Below are 16,962 nucleotides of genomic sequence, written 5' to 3'. Positions count from 1 at the left end.
TAAGTCTTTATTAGTACTTAGTGATAATGTCATTTTAATTAGAGTTAGTTAAACAAAATTCAGGGAGAGGTGGTACTGTCTTTTTCAAACATAAAAGCATTAAAAATGAAATCAAACGTATAGTGTAAATTTGGGGAATAATACTTAAATTAAGGTTCCTGTTGTGCAATGGCATTCATCAGATCATTATAAGAATTAATTGGAAATCAAACTGAGAATGGCTTATAATCACCTTTGACTAGATGAGAGAATATGAAGAATTCACATTTACAAAGTACCTCTCAAGAACAATATCATAGAAAATATTATACCTATCATTAGCCAGTAAATTCATAAAATTAAATTGGAGGGATTTGGGGACTACAGAGATCGGAAAGAATCCTTTAGTCAATCATAATTTATAGACACCAGCATTAATTTGCTGGTGCATCACTCATCCCTCTTTATGATAAGAAATTTCTGTACAAGCCATTTTTACCATATTTTCAATTATCATTTAGCACATTCAGATTTTTAAATATACCATAAGATATATTTTAAGTGACATTATTTGCTTAATCATTCTTTTGTTGGAAATTTAAGGGTTATTTTTTCATTGTTTCCTATTATAAATAGGAAATATAATAAATATATTATATTTATAACTATTATAAATATAAGTATAGCCAACATTTATGGATTATCTAAACTCAGCCTATATCAATAGAAAAAGACATGGTGGAATTAATGCTCATTTCACTGCCCTCATTGTTATCCTCCTTACTCTCCTCTCTCTATCAGAACCTTCAAATTCCTTTCCAACCCTACCATCCCTATTCCACAACAGAACACACACTTGCCTTAGATATGGCTTTAACTTAAAAAGAGAATCCGTTTTCAGAGATTCATAGCCAAAATGCTACCTGCAATATTAAGCTGTTTAAAAGTTCTTGGCAGAGATTGTTTACAAAAAACACAAAACACAAGTTATGATCTAGATCTCTTGTGATCCTATAAGAGAGTCTGCATTTTGAGTTGTTGGGAAGAGAATACATGTCACCAGTATCTGAGCAAAGAGCCACTTTATGATTTCAAGACTATAGCCAACTGTGCTCATTAGCAGTCATCCACCAGCTTAGTCAGGAATCTTTTATTTTGCCAGGAAGACACAACTCTACTCTCTGGAAGGTTTACTGTAAAAGTCAAAAACTGAAAGACAGCAAGTAGAAAATTCTCATTACAAGTTTTGTTTGCTATTTTAAAATACTAGCTATTATCAATTTTTTAAATAGGTAATAACATAGAAAACACTACATTTCTAACTTCTTTAAGGAAGTTGGTTGACTTGGTAACACATGTTCCTATTGTAATATGGGACCTGTTTGCAGAAACTGTTCCATGGGGTCATCTATCCAGTCATGGTCCACGCCTACTTTGCCTTGGAGTCTGTAACCTGCTGTACAGTTCAGGGTTTTAATATAAAAAGCACTTCTCACTCTTCTCAGTAATCATCCATTTCCCATCAAGGCAGAAATCCAACTACTGAAAAATAATTCCATTTTACTGGTTAGCTCTAGAAACAACATTTCAACTCTATAATAGAGACTAGAAATATTGGATCACAGCCCACAGATGACCAGTGGCTTTCATCTCATTCTCCCTCTCCAACACCATTCAGCAAAAATAGAATGACTCGGCATAAAAAATGTTCACAGGAGTTAGGCTCAGGCAGACTTCCATTCCTACATAAACCAAAAGAAGGCCATGAAAATTCCTTTGAAGAATTTTTACTTTTCCAGTTAAAAAAAATTCTGCCCACATTAGAGCTCAGTGTCTAACTCTCCTCTTACTTGCTAATTAGAAATGACTAGTCCTCCGCTAAAGATTTGATCATGCTATTAATAAATATTTTGTTTTTTTGTTATAGACATAGAATATAGACATTAAAGTCCATCACACCACACACCATTATGTCACCCTGGGATATAGTTACGCTCCCAGGGTAAGAGTAAGTGACTTCATTCATTTTGCACTAAATGGAGAAGAGTAGTCTTCTATAACCAAAAAAAAAAAAAGTGTGGGCTGATAAATGTGTATGTTTCCTTATATTAATGATCTAGCATCATTTAAATTAAAAACAAATTTTGGAACCTTAATTTAAAGCATTGCACAGATTGCTTAGGTGAGACATGATATGCTAAATAATTTTCTCATAGTTTTTTATTTCTTTTTGCTACCCTGCTCTTCCCTGCCCCTCATTGTCCATTCCTTACTCTGCCCTCTTTATTCAGTGGTCAGTTCTGTGCCAGTGCAATGTTTTTGCCAAGATTTAGAGCTTAACTGTGATGATACCAACTTACGAGCTGTTCCATCAGTTTCTTCAAATGTGACTATAATGTAAGTAGAAAAGATTGGTTTCATCTTGACAGCCAGAATAGCATCTGTGAAATTGTGTCATAATTAAGACTTTGTCATTATTAAAGGAGCCTTTTTATTTAAAGATAGTATTATTGTTCCTTAGTCAATTATGATGATTGCTTGTGTTTATTAAATGCTAGATTTTACTCTAAATTATTTCATGGATGAATTTATTTAGTTCCTCATAACAGTCCTATGAGTATTTAGTATCATCATATTTTATCTAAACAAAAGATAACCAACTATATGTGCTACTTATGAAAAAAGTTGTACTTAAGCTACTATGTAGAGATTTCTTATTTCATAGAAATTTTATTTAACATATTAATATACTCATATATAAATTTATAAAAAGAAAATGGTAAAACAAATTGGGTAAAATATTCGCAGAACTTCACATTTAAAATCTAACTCTTCACATTAAAATCATATTTGACTCAGAGATATTGGAGTTGATTTTTTCTTCCTGAATAATTCAAATTTATGTATGTAGATGACAATTATCCCCTTAAATGGGGATCCAATACTAGCTTGAATTCAACAAACATTAGCAAAATACATGGTTGAAACTTCAAAAGAAATCAGTGTGGGAGAGATATTTTAAACCAATATATATTTGATGAGATTTTTGTTTTCATTCAGATGTTTTAGTATGTTGTGGCTTTAATTTCTGGGGTATACAAGGGCAAAATGGAAGTAATTCTTCAGTTTACAAATGTTGGCAAGGCCTGCCCATTTTAACCCAAACCTCATACCACAGCAACACCTATGCTTGGCCTATGTAAAGGATGGGGAAGAGCTGCAGCTCAGAGTTCCATCAAATTAACAGAATCTGGGGACTTTCCCAATGCATGAGCTCAGAACATCATACAGTTTAAGCCACAAAGACTTGCTTTCCAAAGGAGGTAACATTCCTGTCTAAACAAGGAATAGCATTCTATCCTATCCTCAAACACCATAGCTCTTTTTCATTGTAATTAGTCCTACTGCAAATAATAATAATAATAATAATAATCCCCATAAGAATCTGAGGTTCTTTTGAAGAGTTTTCATGATTTAAATTCTGACTTGAACTTCTGGATATAAAATGTGTGATGAGGAGCAACATGGCGGCGAGGAGACGCTGCAAGTAAGATCTCCCATTAAAAAAAGTTAATAGGGAGGAAAAGCGGCAGGTCCCAGTGAGAACTGGGACACGGAAGATAAACGGACGACTCCGGCAAACTGCCCGAAGAAGAAAGTTGCCATAAAAGAGGACCAGAAGGGAGGAAAGCGCAAAACCCTGCTCCCCTCCCCCGCCCACAAAGTCGGCACTCTCCGACCGGCAGAGAGGAGGGAAACAACAAACCAAAACGGCCAACAAGAACAAAGGACGCAGCAAGCGGGACTATGAGTGGAAAGGAACTATTTCAGCCACCACACCCCGTGAACGGGAGCTGTGGAGAACCCTGTAGGATCCGCCGCAGAGGTGAGCTCCAGGCGCCATTAAAGAGAGCCCCGCCCCCCAGGAGGAGACCAGCACCAGCACACAGCCCCGGCCGCCCGGTAAGCTTGCGCGGAAAGCGGCGCGCTGGAAAAGCAGACGCGGATCGGATTGCTCGGAAAAGCGGCGGATCGCGCTGAAAAGCGTGCAGTTGAAAAGCAAACGCGGATCCGGATCGGATCGCAGCTGCCCAGGTCCCCGCGCCTGCGACCTAGGCTTGCGGGGAGACGCGCGGAGGCCCTCCCTGAGTGAGCAGGAACCAGGCGCCCAGGCAGGGGAGCGCCACTGATCTGGGCTACAGCCCGCGTCCTGGAACTGAGGGCTTTGGAACTGAGACCCGGGGCACGAAATTAGGGGCGTGGGTTCCCCACGACGGTGGGGCACAAGGCAGACACAGCACCCCAAAGCCGTTGAGGTGTACCCTACCATCCCCGCTCTGCTCCCTGTCCCACGGGGTGGAAAATCAGCTCCCCAAGGGCTCTAGGAGAGATCTCTGGCGCCACCTAGTGAATTGAAGCCAGCACAGGCTCCTGAAGGAGCTAGTGGCCAGCTGGGGAGTTAGCCCACACCCGGCCCCTTCCGAACAAGTAGTCTGAGCCCACAGGGAGAGCGAGTACCCACAGCCGGAGCAGACCAGGCACGCAGAAGACTGTGCCTGAGACCGGACGCGCAGGGAGTGTGTCCCACATCACCATTTTAGAACAGGGACATTTCTTCAGTAAAGACTACCTGCAGAAGGCTTCCTCAGGAGCCAGAGGTGAGCGGGGGAAGTTCGCCCACGCCAGACCCCCTCTGGCCTGCAGTCCAAGCCCAGAGGGGGAGCAGGAACCCACCGCTGGGGCAGACCAGGCGCACAGAGGAGTGTGTCCCCACATCGGCATTTTAGAACAGGGACCTTTCTCCAGTAAAGACTGCTTGAAACTGACAGATGACTCCTGGAGGAACCAGAGGGGAGCAGAGAAGCTCACCCAAGATGCTGGCCAGTCCCAACAACACAGTGTCCCAATGCATACGGCAAATTAGAAAACAGACAGTAGGGAGGAGAAGAACCACACGCAACCTAGCAACTCTCCAGAGAAAAAGCACACCACAAAAAGAAAACCAGCCCCCAGATTGCAACGACAGTAACTTGGAAGAACTTCTGAGCCTTCCAGAAAGAATTTAAAATTGCCGTGATTAAAAAACTGACAGAAGTCATAAAGGAAAACAATGATAAGGGAAAAATAATCAACGATCAGAAGAATGAAATTGAGTCCCTAAAGAGGGAAGTAAAAGAAATGCAGGAGATCAAAGAATTAATGGAAGAACTAAAGAATTCTGGGAAAAGCAACGAAAGCAGAATTGATGAAATGGAAGAACGAATAAGTACTCTTGAAGACACAGAAATAAAAAGAACCAAAACAGAAAAGGAAAGAGAAGTACGAAGGAAAAAGAATGAAGAAAGACTTCGGGAACTATCTGACTCCATGAGGAAAGGAAATATAAGAGTTATAGGAATACCAGAAGGAGAGGAGAGAGATGTAGGAACAGAGAAAATATTCAAAGAGATAATTGAAGAGAACTTCCCAAATGTGAAGAAGGAGCTGAAAATTGATATACAATAAGCAAGAAGAACACCAAACTTCCACGACGAAAGGAAAAATACAGCAAGACACATAATAGTAAAGCTCCCAAGAATCCAGGACAAGGAAAAAATAATGAAGCTGGCAAGAGGGAAGAAACAGATAACATTCAAAGGAAAGCCAATCAGGCTGACATCAGACTTCTCCGAAGAAACACTACGGGCAAGGAGAGAGTGGAGGGACATAGTCAACAGACTCCAAGAAAACAGATGCCAACCAAGAATACTCTATCCCGCAAAGCTCTCCTTCCTCTTTGAAGAAAGAATATGGACCTTCCCAGACAAACAGAAACTCCGGAATTTCATTGCAACTAAACCCCCACTCCAAAAAATACTACAAGGAGTCCTAAAGCCAGAACCTCAGAGGGACGAATAACAATGAAAGAAGGCCAAAAAAAAAAAGTTATTAAAAGAATAAATAAATAAAATCAAAGGAAAGACAAACACAATGGCAAATACAGATGTTAACATATCAATATAAACTCTAAATGTAAATGGACTAAACTCTTCAATAAAAAGACACAGAGTTGCAGCCTGGATTAAGAAACAAAACCCAACCTTTTGCTGCCTCCAGGAAACACATTTAGCTACAAAAGATAAAAATAGGCTCAAAGTTAAAGGATGGAAAACAATCCTACAAGCAAATGGACCAAGAAAGAAAGCAGGAACAGCTATACTTATATCAGATAAAACAGATTTCAAACTCAAAAAGATAAAAAGAGACCCCAATGGTCACTACATTATGATCAAGGGGACAATACCTCAAGAAGAAATAACACTCATTAACATATACTCACCAAACGAAGGAGCACCAAAATATATCAGACAACTGTTGTCCTCTCTGAAAACAGACATCAGAGAAAACACATACGTAGTGGGAGACTTCAACACACCACTATCAACAATGGATACATCAACAAGACAAAAAATAAGTAAAGAAACCAAAGCTCTAAATAAGGACCTAGAGCAATTGGGCTTAACAGACATCTATAGAACACTAAACCCCAAAAAAACAGAGTACACATTTTTCTCAAGCGCACACGGATCATTCTCCAGGATCGATCACATACTGGGGCACAAGACAAACATCAACAGATACACCAAGATTGAAATCATATCAACCATCTTTTCTGACCATGAAGGCATCAAACTAGAAATAAACCACAAAAAAGAAGGCAAGGAACTTTCCTACCTCATGGAGATTAAAAACCACACTACTGGAAGACCACTGGACTAATGAGGAGATCAAAGAAGAAATTAAAAAATTTTTTGAATTGAACGACAAGGAAGACACCAATATCCTAAATGTATGGGATGCAGCAAAAGCAGTAATAAGAGGAAAATATATAGCAATAGAAGCTCACATCAAGAAACAAGAAAGAACTCAAAGAAACAACCTAATCTCGAAGCTCAAAGATCTAGAAAAAGAACAACAAAAAAACCCCAAAACCAGTAGAAGAAAAGAAATAATAAAAACCAAAGCAGAAATAAATGAAATTGAAACTAAAAAAACAATCCAAAAGATCAATGAAACCAAGAGCTGGTTCTTTGAAAAAATCAATAAAATAGACAAACCCCTAGCCAGGCTCACAAAGGAAAAAAGGGAGAAAGCACAAATAAACAGGATCATCAATGAAAGAGGAGAAATCACAACGTACACAGCAGAAATCAAAAGAATAATCAGTAACTACTATGAACAGTTATATGGAAACAAGTTCAACAATCTAGAGGAGATGGACAATTTCCTACAACTCTACAATCACCCAAAGCTAGATAAAGAAGAAATAGAACACCTAAACAGACCAATTACAATTAGCGAAATTGAAATGGTAATCAAAAACCTCCCCAAAAACAAAAGCCCAGGACCTGATGGATTTACAAATGAATTCTACCAAACATTCAGAGACGAATTAGTGCCTATCCTTCACAAACTCTTCCAAAAAATTGAGAAGGAAGGGACAATACCAAACACGTTCTATGAAGCCAACATTACACTAATACCAAAACCGAACAAGGACAACACAAAAAAGGAAAACTACAGGCCAATCTCCCTAATGAACACTGATGCAAAAATCCTCAATAAAATTTTAGCCATCAGAATCCAACAATGTATCCATGAGATAATTCACCACGACCAAGTAGGATTCATTCCAGGGGCACAAGGATGGTTTAACATCCGAAAATCAATCAACGTTATCCAACACATCAACAAAAAGAAATATAAAAACCATATGATAATATCAATAGATGCTGAGAAAGCTTTCAACAAAGTGCAACACCCATTCATGATAAAAGCCCTTGAAATTCTTGGGATACAAGGAACATACCTCAACATCATAAAGGCCATCTATGACAAGCCAACAGCCAGTATCATTCTCAATGGTGAAAAGCTGAAAGCAATTCCATTAAGATCTGGAACAAGACAAGGATGTCCACTCTCACCACTGCTTTTCAATATAATACTGGAAGTCCTAGCCAGGGCAATAAGACAAGAGAAAGACATCCAAGGAATCCAAATAGGAAAAGAAGAAGTCAAACTATCACTATTTGCAGACGATATGATATTATACATAGAGAACCCCAAAAACTCCACAGAAAAGCTAATTCAACTCATCAATCAGTTCAGTAAAGTGGCAGGATACAAAATCAACACGCAAAAGTCAGTAGCCTTCCTATACACAAACAATAAATCTGAAGAAGAAGAAATCAAAAAAACCATGCCTTTTGTTATTGAAACAAAAAAAATCAAATATTTGGGAATAAATCTAACAAAAGAGGTAAAGGACCTATACAAAGAAAACTATAAAACACTGTTAAAAGAAATAGAAGAAGACACAAAGAAATGGAGAGACATCCCCTGCTCGTGGATTGGAAGAATAAACATTATTAAAATGGCCATCCTTCCAAAAGCAATATACAGATTCAATGCTATTCCAATCAAAATTTCAATGTCATTCTTCAAAGAAATAGAACAATTATTGATGAAATTCATATGGAATCACAAAAAACCCCGAATAGCCAAAGCTCTCCTGAAAAAAAAAGAAGGGAATGGAGGCATCAGACTCCCAGACTTCAAACTATACTACAAAGCCATAATCATCAAAACTGCATGGTATTGGAACAAGAACAGACATACAGACCAATGGAATCGAATAGAAAATCCAGAAATAAACCCACAGATTTATGGTCAACTAATCTTTGACAAAGGAGCAAAGACTATGCTTTGGAGCAAAGAAAGTTTGTTCAATAAATGGTGCTGGGAAAACTGGGTCGCTACATGCAAAAGAATGAAGCTTGACCACTACCTCACACCATACACAAAAATCAACTCAAAATGGATTAAAGAACTAGACATAAGACCTGAAACCATAAAATATATAGAAGGAAATATAGGCGTGATTTGCACATCAAAGACATCTTTACAGACACATCACCCAAAGCAGTGATAGTGAAGGCAAAGATAAACAGCTGGGACTACATCAAATTAAAGAGCTTCTGCACAGCAAAAGAGACAATAACAAAAACAAAGAGAAACCCCACCAACTGGGAGAACATTTTTGCACCCAACACTAATGATAAAGGACTGATCACAAAAATCTGCAAAGAGCTGATGAGACTCAACAACAGCAAAGAAAAGAATCCAGTCAAAAAATGGGCAGAAGAGCTAAAAAGAAACTTCTCTGAAGAGGAAATGCAAATGGCCAACAGGCATATGAAAAAATGTTCAACATCACTTGCCATCAGGGAAATGCAAATCAAAACTACCATGAGATACCATCTTACACCAGTGAGAATGGCACATATTAAAAAAACTAGCAACAACAAGTGCTGGCGAGGGTGTGGAGAAAAAGGAACTCTTCTGCACTGTTGGTGGGAGTGCAAACTGGTCCAACCACTGTGGAGAGCTGTGTGGAGATTTCTGGACCTACTAAACATAGAGCTTCCATATGATCCAGCAATTCCACTCCTAGGTATTTACCCAAAGGACACAGAAACATCAATTCCAAAGAACACCTGCACCCCTATGTTTATAGAAGCACTGTTTACAATAGCTAAGCTTTGGAAACAACCCAAATGCCCAAAAATAGATGACTGGATCAAGAAGATGTGGTACATATATACCATGGAATATTACTCAGCATTCAAAAAAGATAAACACATGCAATTTGCAGCAACATGGATGGCGCTGGAAGGGATCATGCTCAGCGAAATAAGCCAAAAAGAAAAAGAAAAATACCGGATGGTCTCACTCATAGCAGGAATCTAGAAAACTTAAATAAGGGACCAGGAAAATGAATAACTATAAGAAAGTGAAAATCAAAATCAACAAAAAACTATGAACCAGAGACACTTTTAGGGGGGCGGGGGCGGGAGGGGAGGGTTTGGGGTCAGAATGGGGGGGCTGCAATTGTATGGGGAATATAACAATAAAATTTATTAAAAAAAATAAAATAAATAAAATGTGTGATGATTTCATTCTGTTTTCAAGGGAAAATTACCACCCCCATTATTTGTTTCAAATTACTTCAAAGTCCAAATCAAAAACAACTCTCATGCTGCCAATCACTTTTCTTATTTTCCCACAAGTAAGATTTGAATCCATTCTTGAACAATTTAGCCAGCCCTTGCTGAAAGAGAGGGAGAGAGTCACAGAAATGGAAGAGGCTAAGACAGTGACTGACTAGAGATCGCATGCCCCACCTAAAGGTATTTACATTCAGTTTAAAGAAAACCTCTTCTGGCTCAAATATACATTTGTGCGCACATTCATTCATCAATATGTACATTCATAGAGAGATGTGTTCAGGCCTGTAGGCAACCAATTGGTATAAAGAAAACCTTGGTAAAAAGAAAAAAGTTGGGACTACATCCTTATGAATAATTTCACTGCAGGAAAGCAAGAGAGAAGGAGATGTGCAAGATGATTTCAGGGTTTCCATCCTGAGTAACAGAGATCCGGGAATGGGGAGATTTGGTAACAGTCATGGGGAAGGCTTGGAATCCAATTTTAGATTTCTTTTTTTCAATTTGAGGTTAACAGGTTACTCAGTGGAAATATCCAGCAGGCATTTGAGAGATGGAGGAATGAAACTTGGCATTTATGTTCATAGCAATTTTTATCTTCTGGTAAAGAATGCCATTTTCTGGTCTTTTAGGTCAAGCAGCTTGATTCAGGTTGTCCGTTTCTAGTTTTCTCTGCAAAACACCCAGTTAAGCATCATCTCTCATCCCAGTCTTTGCTCAGTTGTGTAGAGAAAACAAACTCTAGACTTTAGAGCAGATACATTAAAGGAGTAAATATCAAATTTTATTACTAAGCATGTTTTATTTTTTGAGTTGAAACTATTATAGGGAAATGTCAGAAATGGACTAAATCATATATAAGTAAAGTATCAAAGAAGCAATAACCCAAGTAATGTTTATTGGAGTGAAGTTTTCTTAAAAGATATTTCACATAAATACTAGTGAGCAACAGAGGTAACCACAGATAAATATGATTATTTAGGCATTGTTCTAACTTGTGAAAATTTAACTTTCATTATATCAGATCCTGGAATTTAATCACTAAAACTGCAGAATCTAATATAGAATATCAGTTTTCTTTCACACACACATATCTATATACACACTTTTTTTTAGTTTGTTTTACTAAGAATAGTAATACCTACCTTTTTGCATTTCAATAAAATATTATGAAAACATAGAGAATGCTATTTGTAAAAATATTGGCTCATTTATAAAGGACTGTTACTGAAAACTCAAATATCTAAGAAGCATATTTAGGAGTTCTTAACTGAACCTTCTTGCTCTCTGTAATTACCCTCAGTCTTCGAAGTCTTATCTACTTCCTCTTGAGTTCTCTCAGAGGCCCTAGTTTGTGTGTCTTTTAAGTATATTGAACATTCTTTCTTTCACTATAATGATTATGGACCTAATCTCTACAATGAAAAGGCAAATACCATAAACTCATTGGGGGACTATACCTTAGTCTTTCTATAAATCCTCCAAAGTTCCTAACAGAGTATAATGAGCTCTAAACAAATGTTTTTTAATTGAATTTACCAATAAATGAATACAATGAAAGCAAAACAAGCTAATTACCTTTTAGCTCTGAGCTATAAGACTGATGTTACTATCTAAAGAAAAGTTTACAGTTATAAGTAAATTACAGTTAATCCTCACTTAATAGGTTATTGAAAACTGTGACTTTAAGCAAAACAATAAATAAAACCAATTTTATCATTGATATAAACCAGTTACATTCCTAAGGCATATTTCTAGTGATAAAAATATCACCAAAATTCCAAATAAAGACAAAAACACCTCTAATGTTAACTAATAATTTACAGTCATTCATTCATGTATTTTCCAACTGGCTTATAACCGTTCAGGGTGTCTAGTGATTGAAGCCCAACCACCCAGGGCACAAGACAGAAGCCATTCTGAACAGGATGCCCTTCCATTGCAGGACACCGCTCTCTCTCTCTCTCTCTCTCTCTCTCTCTCTCTCTCTCTCTCTCTCTCTCTCTCTCTCTCTGTCTCTCTCTCTCTCTCTCTCTCTCTCACACACACACACACACACACACACACACACACTTACTCTGGATAACTGAGACTTGGCAATGAATCTTACATGCACATCTTTGGAAGGGGGTGGCAATTGGAGTACCCAAAGAAAACCCACACATACAGGAGAGCATGTGCAAACTCCACACAGGTAATGGCCCCTCTTTTTTTTTTTCAATCAGTGTTATAATGAAAAGATACATATTATTGAAAGTCCTGCTGTTGGTTTTTTGTCATCCAGGGACATTATCTTTTTCTCCAAAGTGCAACTGGAAGGCATTCAACACCTGTTTGTTGAAAGATGAATGAATGAATGAATGAATGAACACATTTTTGAGAACACAATAAATTCATTAATATCTTTAAATCAAACTCAAATATTTAATAATTTATCTTTACACAACACAAACATTTAAACGGCAGAATTGAGGACCTAAGCCAAGCAATAATTATTAGAAAAGGGATTGTCAACTAGCTAATAGAAGGAAAGAGAAAAGAAAAAACATTTGGTAATAGCCCACAGATAAGAGTGTTTTCACAAGATGGTCACTAGCTAACCTTTGGCATTCATTTATTAAATCCTTAAGGGAGTGATACTATAACCTAGAACAATGTTTCTTAATCTTTTTTCTTTCCATTATTGCCCCCCATTGAGACATTTTCTTAGACATAGGTTAGTGAGAGCCTTCAATTGTCTTAGTTTTGGCTCCAGGCAGGGATAAAGCAGGTTTTTCAAATATCACAGCCTCAGGCTGTAGATAGCAGCCCCTTTTATAGGGAGACATAGGTGATCCAAATTGGTTCTCCCAACAGTTGAGGCTCCAGTTGTTCCAGATTGAGAGTCTCGGCTCAAGCAAGCAGTCATCACCCTGTACCCTTACTGGACGAGTCCTCCAGTGGTGCACTCTCTTCCCTGGATGCCAAGTGTGCATCCCCTTCTCTAGTGCAGGGCTGCGTCTCCAGAGTCTCTGATGTGAGTGTGTGCCCTCAGTCAACAGCTGCAGAGGGGCTCCCGCCAGCAGTTATCCCTACCTCTTGTTAGTTGTACTACTCAATATCACTGCAAACACAGTTTAATTTGAGTTTTACTTCCCCTTTCCATGGCACTGATTCTCCTGGTGTGTGCGGTAGTTCCCTATTCATCTTTCAGGGGTTGTAGACTTGGTTTTGCTATGATTTGGTTGTGCATATATGGAGAAGGTACACCCGGCATCCACTGTGCTGTCATCTTGCCCCATTTGAAACTATTTTTATTTAAGGTTTCTTTACCAAGTTTAAGCAGCTGGTCCAAAGCAAACATAATAATGAAACAATGTTAGTGCCTAGTATAGGACAATGTCTTAATCTGAGCCCTTTATATCAATCATTTCTAAGTGTTTATCCCAAAGCAAGTCAACCTCCAGACATTTATCAATCTCATTTATCAGACAATAATGGTATTATTACAGGTTATCTGAGCCAATTCATTGTTTTACAGTTAAAGACACTGGTATAAAAATTATATGTAATTCATGCAAGAAATCCCATGTGCAATGGCTTGGGGTTTTGTTTTGTTTTTGTTTTTTGCTTGTTTTATTTTGTCTCTATTACATTACATTGCCTTTCTTTAAAAAAAAAATCAAAGGCTTAGTTTTTTTCCCAATGCAATCATAATTATGTCAAACTATGTCAGTGTGCTTCTCAAGTTGTGATAAAGGGGAACTCTTTCTGTGTATTTTATTTGTAATTAAATGGGATCACTTATTGAATAAAGACAGTTCAATTGTATATACAAATTGCTAGTTTCCTTTATAACTAATTTTAGAAGGAAGCAAGGGTATGAAATATGAGCTATGAAATATAGTGGGATATAAAGTTATTTAAGTCCTTGGCTCTGTTATAAACAGAAAGCAGTATTTTTATTGTCAAAAGCTGAAGTGCTTTCTAGTATGTCCTAAATAAAAATAAAAAAAGGAAATTTTATGTTTTCCCAGTTTTATTATTTGAATTTTTTGGTCAGAATTGCAAATTTGTGACCTAAATTTCAAAAAATGTATCTTCAATAATACAAAATTAATAGTTAGACCTACTTTAAAAGCTACCATGAATGAGTGATGTCATGATACAAAATGTTTCCTAAAAACTAGTGCTAAGGTAAGTAAAGTTTATAATTGTCCATAGTGTTGTGGTTAAATGTGAAGAAAAAAACTCTTCATAAGTACCAAACTTTATATTTATTTCAGGTCACTTCAGTGGAACTTGATAAGAAAGCTTCCTCCAGATGGCTTCAAGAAGTACCATGATCTTCAGAAACTGTAAGGAAACATTTGATTTCCAGTGTTAAAATTAGTTAAAACTTTTTGGCACATGTTTCTTCCCAGCTCTGCAGAGGCCAACACTGTACCACTGATTAAGTCTAACCCCTCTTTGTGGAATTATTTAGCTGTTAGCTAGAGACTACAAGGTAACAATTTTTTTTTTCTAAGTTGGGCTAGAAGTCATTCAAGAAAAATCTCAGATACCTATCCCCAAAGAGACTGGGGCACATGCATTATGAATCCTCTACTATGATCCCCCAAAATGAAAAGGCTCAGGAGGTTTTACTCTGTATTTTTTGCCATGGCTCATCTCAATGCTTACCTTAGAGAAAAATATAATGGTCTTTAACTAAATCAGCCATCAAGATTAGATAGTGAAGCATTTTCTTCCTTATGTCTCCAGATTCAATATCCACTGAAGATAGCAAGTCACTGAGATTTGAAGCCTTTAAAGATGGGGGGTTTCTTTCTATTACTATATCTGCATTGTAGGTTTAGTTTATTTTGATTTGAATCACATCTGATATGCAAACTTCTATGCAGTTTAGAGTGATGTATGTACTTTCAAAATCAATAATGACCCCGATGATATTTACCTGTTATTTAGGTCAATGTCATGACTAAGTCTTATTGTCATGTACTTAAACTATTGGGTTCAAATATTTTGTGCCTGAATCACACTCTAGAAAAATCTTAGAATTCCTAGTTTTATTTTCATAATTGTATTGTTTTCAGTTTTGGTATATACAATAAAACCTTATTTTTACATATATCTATATTCATGATTTAAGTTATAGAAATAGATGAGAATCTGAAGGAAAACCACAGGACTTCATTTGGTGAAATGCTCTCAGGCCCAGATTATTTGTATAAAAATGTTTCTTATTTGAAAATAAAAAAACTTTTCATAACTTCACTCTGAATATTTTTCAATTAACAGAAAAGAGCCTTTCAAAATTAGCCCTGATGCAAAAACTTGAAGAAATTACTTCCTTTTTATGTTCTGGGTGCTGGTGTATGAAGAATTTTTCTGACCTCTAGCACCACCTTATGTCCACATGTTTAAAAGTAGTTAAGATTTCAATACAAATATCAAAATTCAGGTTTATATAACAACAAAATTCAGATTCATATATGTTTAGCATTTTTTGTCCAATAAACATTGAATTCATTCTTAACAGCTGATTTGTTACAAGTAATTGATCAAAAAATCTAATGGTTATGAAGTGTAGCTCAATCTCCAGGCAATATAGTCCATTGCTTGCTCATTATAACAGTTAGAAGAAAATAAATACATGTTAAACTGTTTCTGTGTACTAGTGAGAAAGCTGCATTACTGTTATGCAGTTGGGCCCACAGTATTTTCTGTGAAAGTCTTAGATGCATTAATCATAATAACAATTTTTTACTATCAGGTTTTTTTTTTTTGCTTGCTGGAAAAATAAGCAATCTCTATTTGTCAAAATTTCTAATTAACTGAGGGTTCTGATTTCTCCCTCCTTGATCATAAAATTCACCAAAAAAAAAAAAACACTGTAAATTCAGGATACCCCAAAATACAATGGTGACTTCTGTCAGTCAGAGAACAAGAAATCATCTTGAAGGCCTTACTTTGTCATTTCCCACAACCAAGGCAAAAAATTTATATAGGAGTATATGGTGTGGTTGCTTATACTCCAGTATGCACTTTCTTTGACCTCCAGATAACTCAAAGTCAATCTTCCATTATGATTTTGTTAACTATGTAAGCCTGCATCCTTGTTTTGATGTTCCAATTTAATTTATAATCTATTTTTCTCCTTTGTCATATATGTTGACAACTTTAATGAGATTAAAGTTGACTTGTTTGAAAGATTTGTGATTAACATAGAATATGAATTGGAACCTTAAAGATGTCACATACCTCAGGTTTGCTAGTACCCTGTTGAACACTGACAAATGTGAAAACTATAATGGGAAATCTTATAAAGTCTGATTTCTGGGCAGGTTTAATTAGTGAGTGGTCTTATGATGATGCATTAAAGTTCCATTCATAGAAAACTCAAATGTTAAATTTTACCTAATACATGATCATATTTATAAAAAGAATTTCCAAGTAGAAACTGGCCGAGTCACTGGTGAATTTAAAAGCAAAATAAAATGGCATGATATCCAGTTTCACTAAATATTTTATGTTTAACATCTTCTTATAATTAAAAAAAATGCTGTTAATCGTGGCAAAGTACATACGACATAAAATATACCTTCTGAGCCATTTTTAAGTGCACACAGCGATAGTAAGTCCACTCACATTGTCGTGCTAGTGTCACCACCCCCATCCACAGGACTCTCATCACCTTGCAAAACTGAAACTGTTTTACTATGTTTTCCTTTTTAATAATGATTTTCACAGATGCCTGCAAAACAATAAGATTCGATCCATATCCATCTATGCTTTCAGAGGACTGTACAGTCTTACTAAACTGTGAGTACCATGGCCAATTTATTTGTTCATTCTGCAGTGATCTCGAGCCACCTGCTTCCATAGGCAATAGCCTCCTTCCCACAAGGCCTTGGGGCCCTGCAAGCCCTGAGGGAGCATCGTAGCACTGTCTCTA

The 16,962-nt window shown here is 36.9% G+C and overlaps 1 protein-coding gene across 1 annotated transcript in view; it reads left to right on the top strand.

The window, feature by feature from the left end:
* Nucleotides 1-16,962, top strand: part of RXFP1 (relaxin family peptide receptor 1) — a gene marked incomplete at both ends in the record, with an annotated part of 67,891 nt that overhangs the window by 31,955 nt on the left and 18,974 nt on the right. Inside the window, 3 exons of the mRNA XM_084245584.1 lie at nucleotides 2,271-2,376; nucleotides 14,291-14,362; nucleotides 16,758-16,829. Coding sequence (XP_084101710.1) covers nucleotides 2,271-2,376; nucleotides 14,291-14,362; nucleotides 16,758-16,829 — 250 coding nt within the window. The remainder of the gene's footprint in view (nucleotides 1-2,270; nucleotides 2,377-14,290; nucleotides 14,363-16,757; nucleotides 16,830-16,962) is intronic.

Source organism: Talpa europaea (assembly GCF_964194135.1).
Source record: "Talpa europaea genome assembly, chromosome: 10".
NCBI lineage: Eukaryota > Metazoa > Chordata > Mammalia > Eulipotyphla > Talpidae > Talpa > Talpa europaea.
Note: the sequence above shows the minus strand (reverse complement) of the source record. Positions and strands in the feature narration are given on the sequence as shown.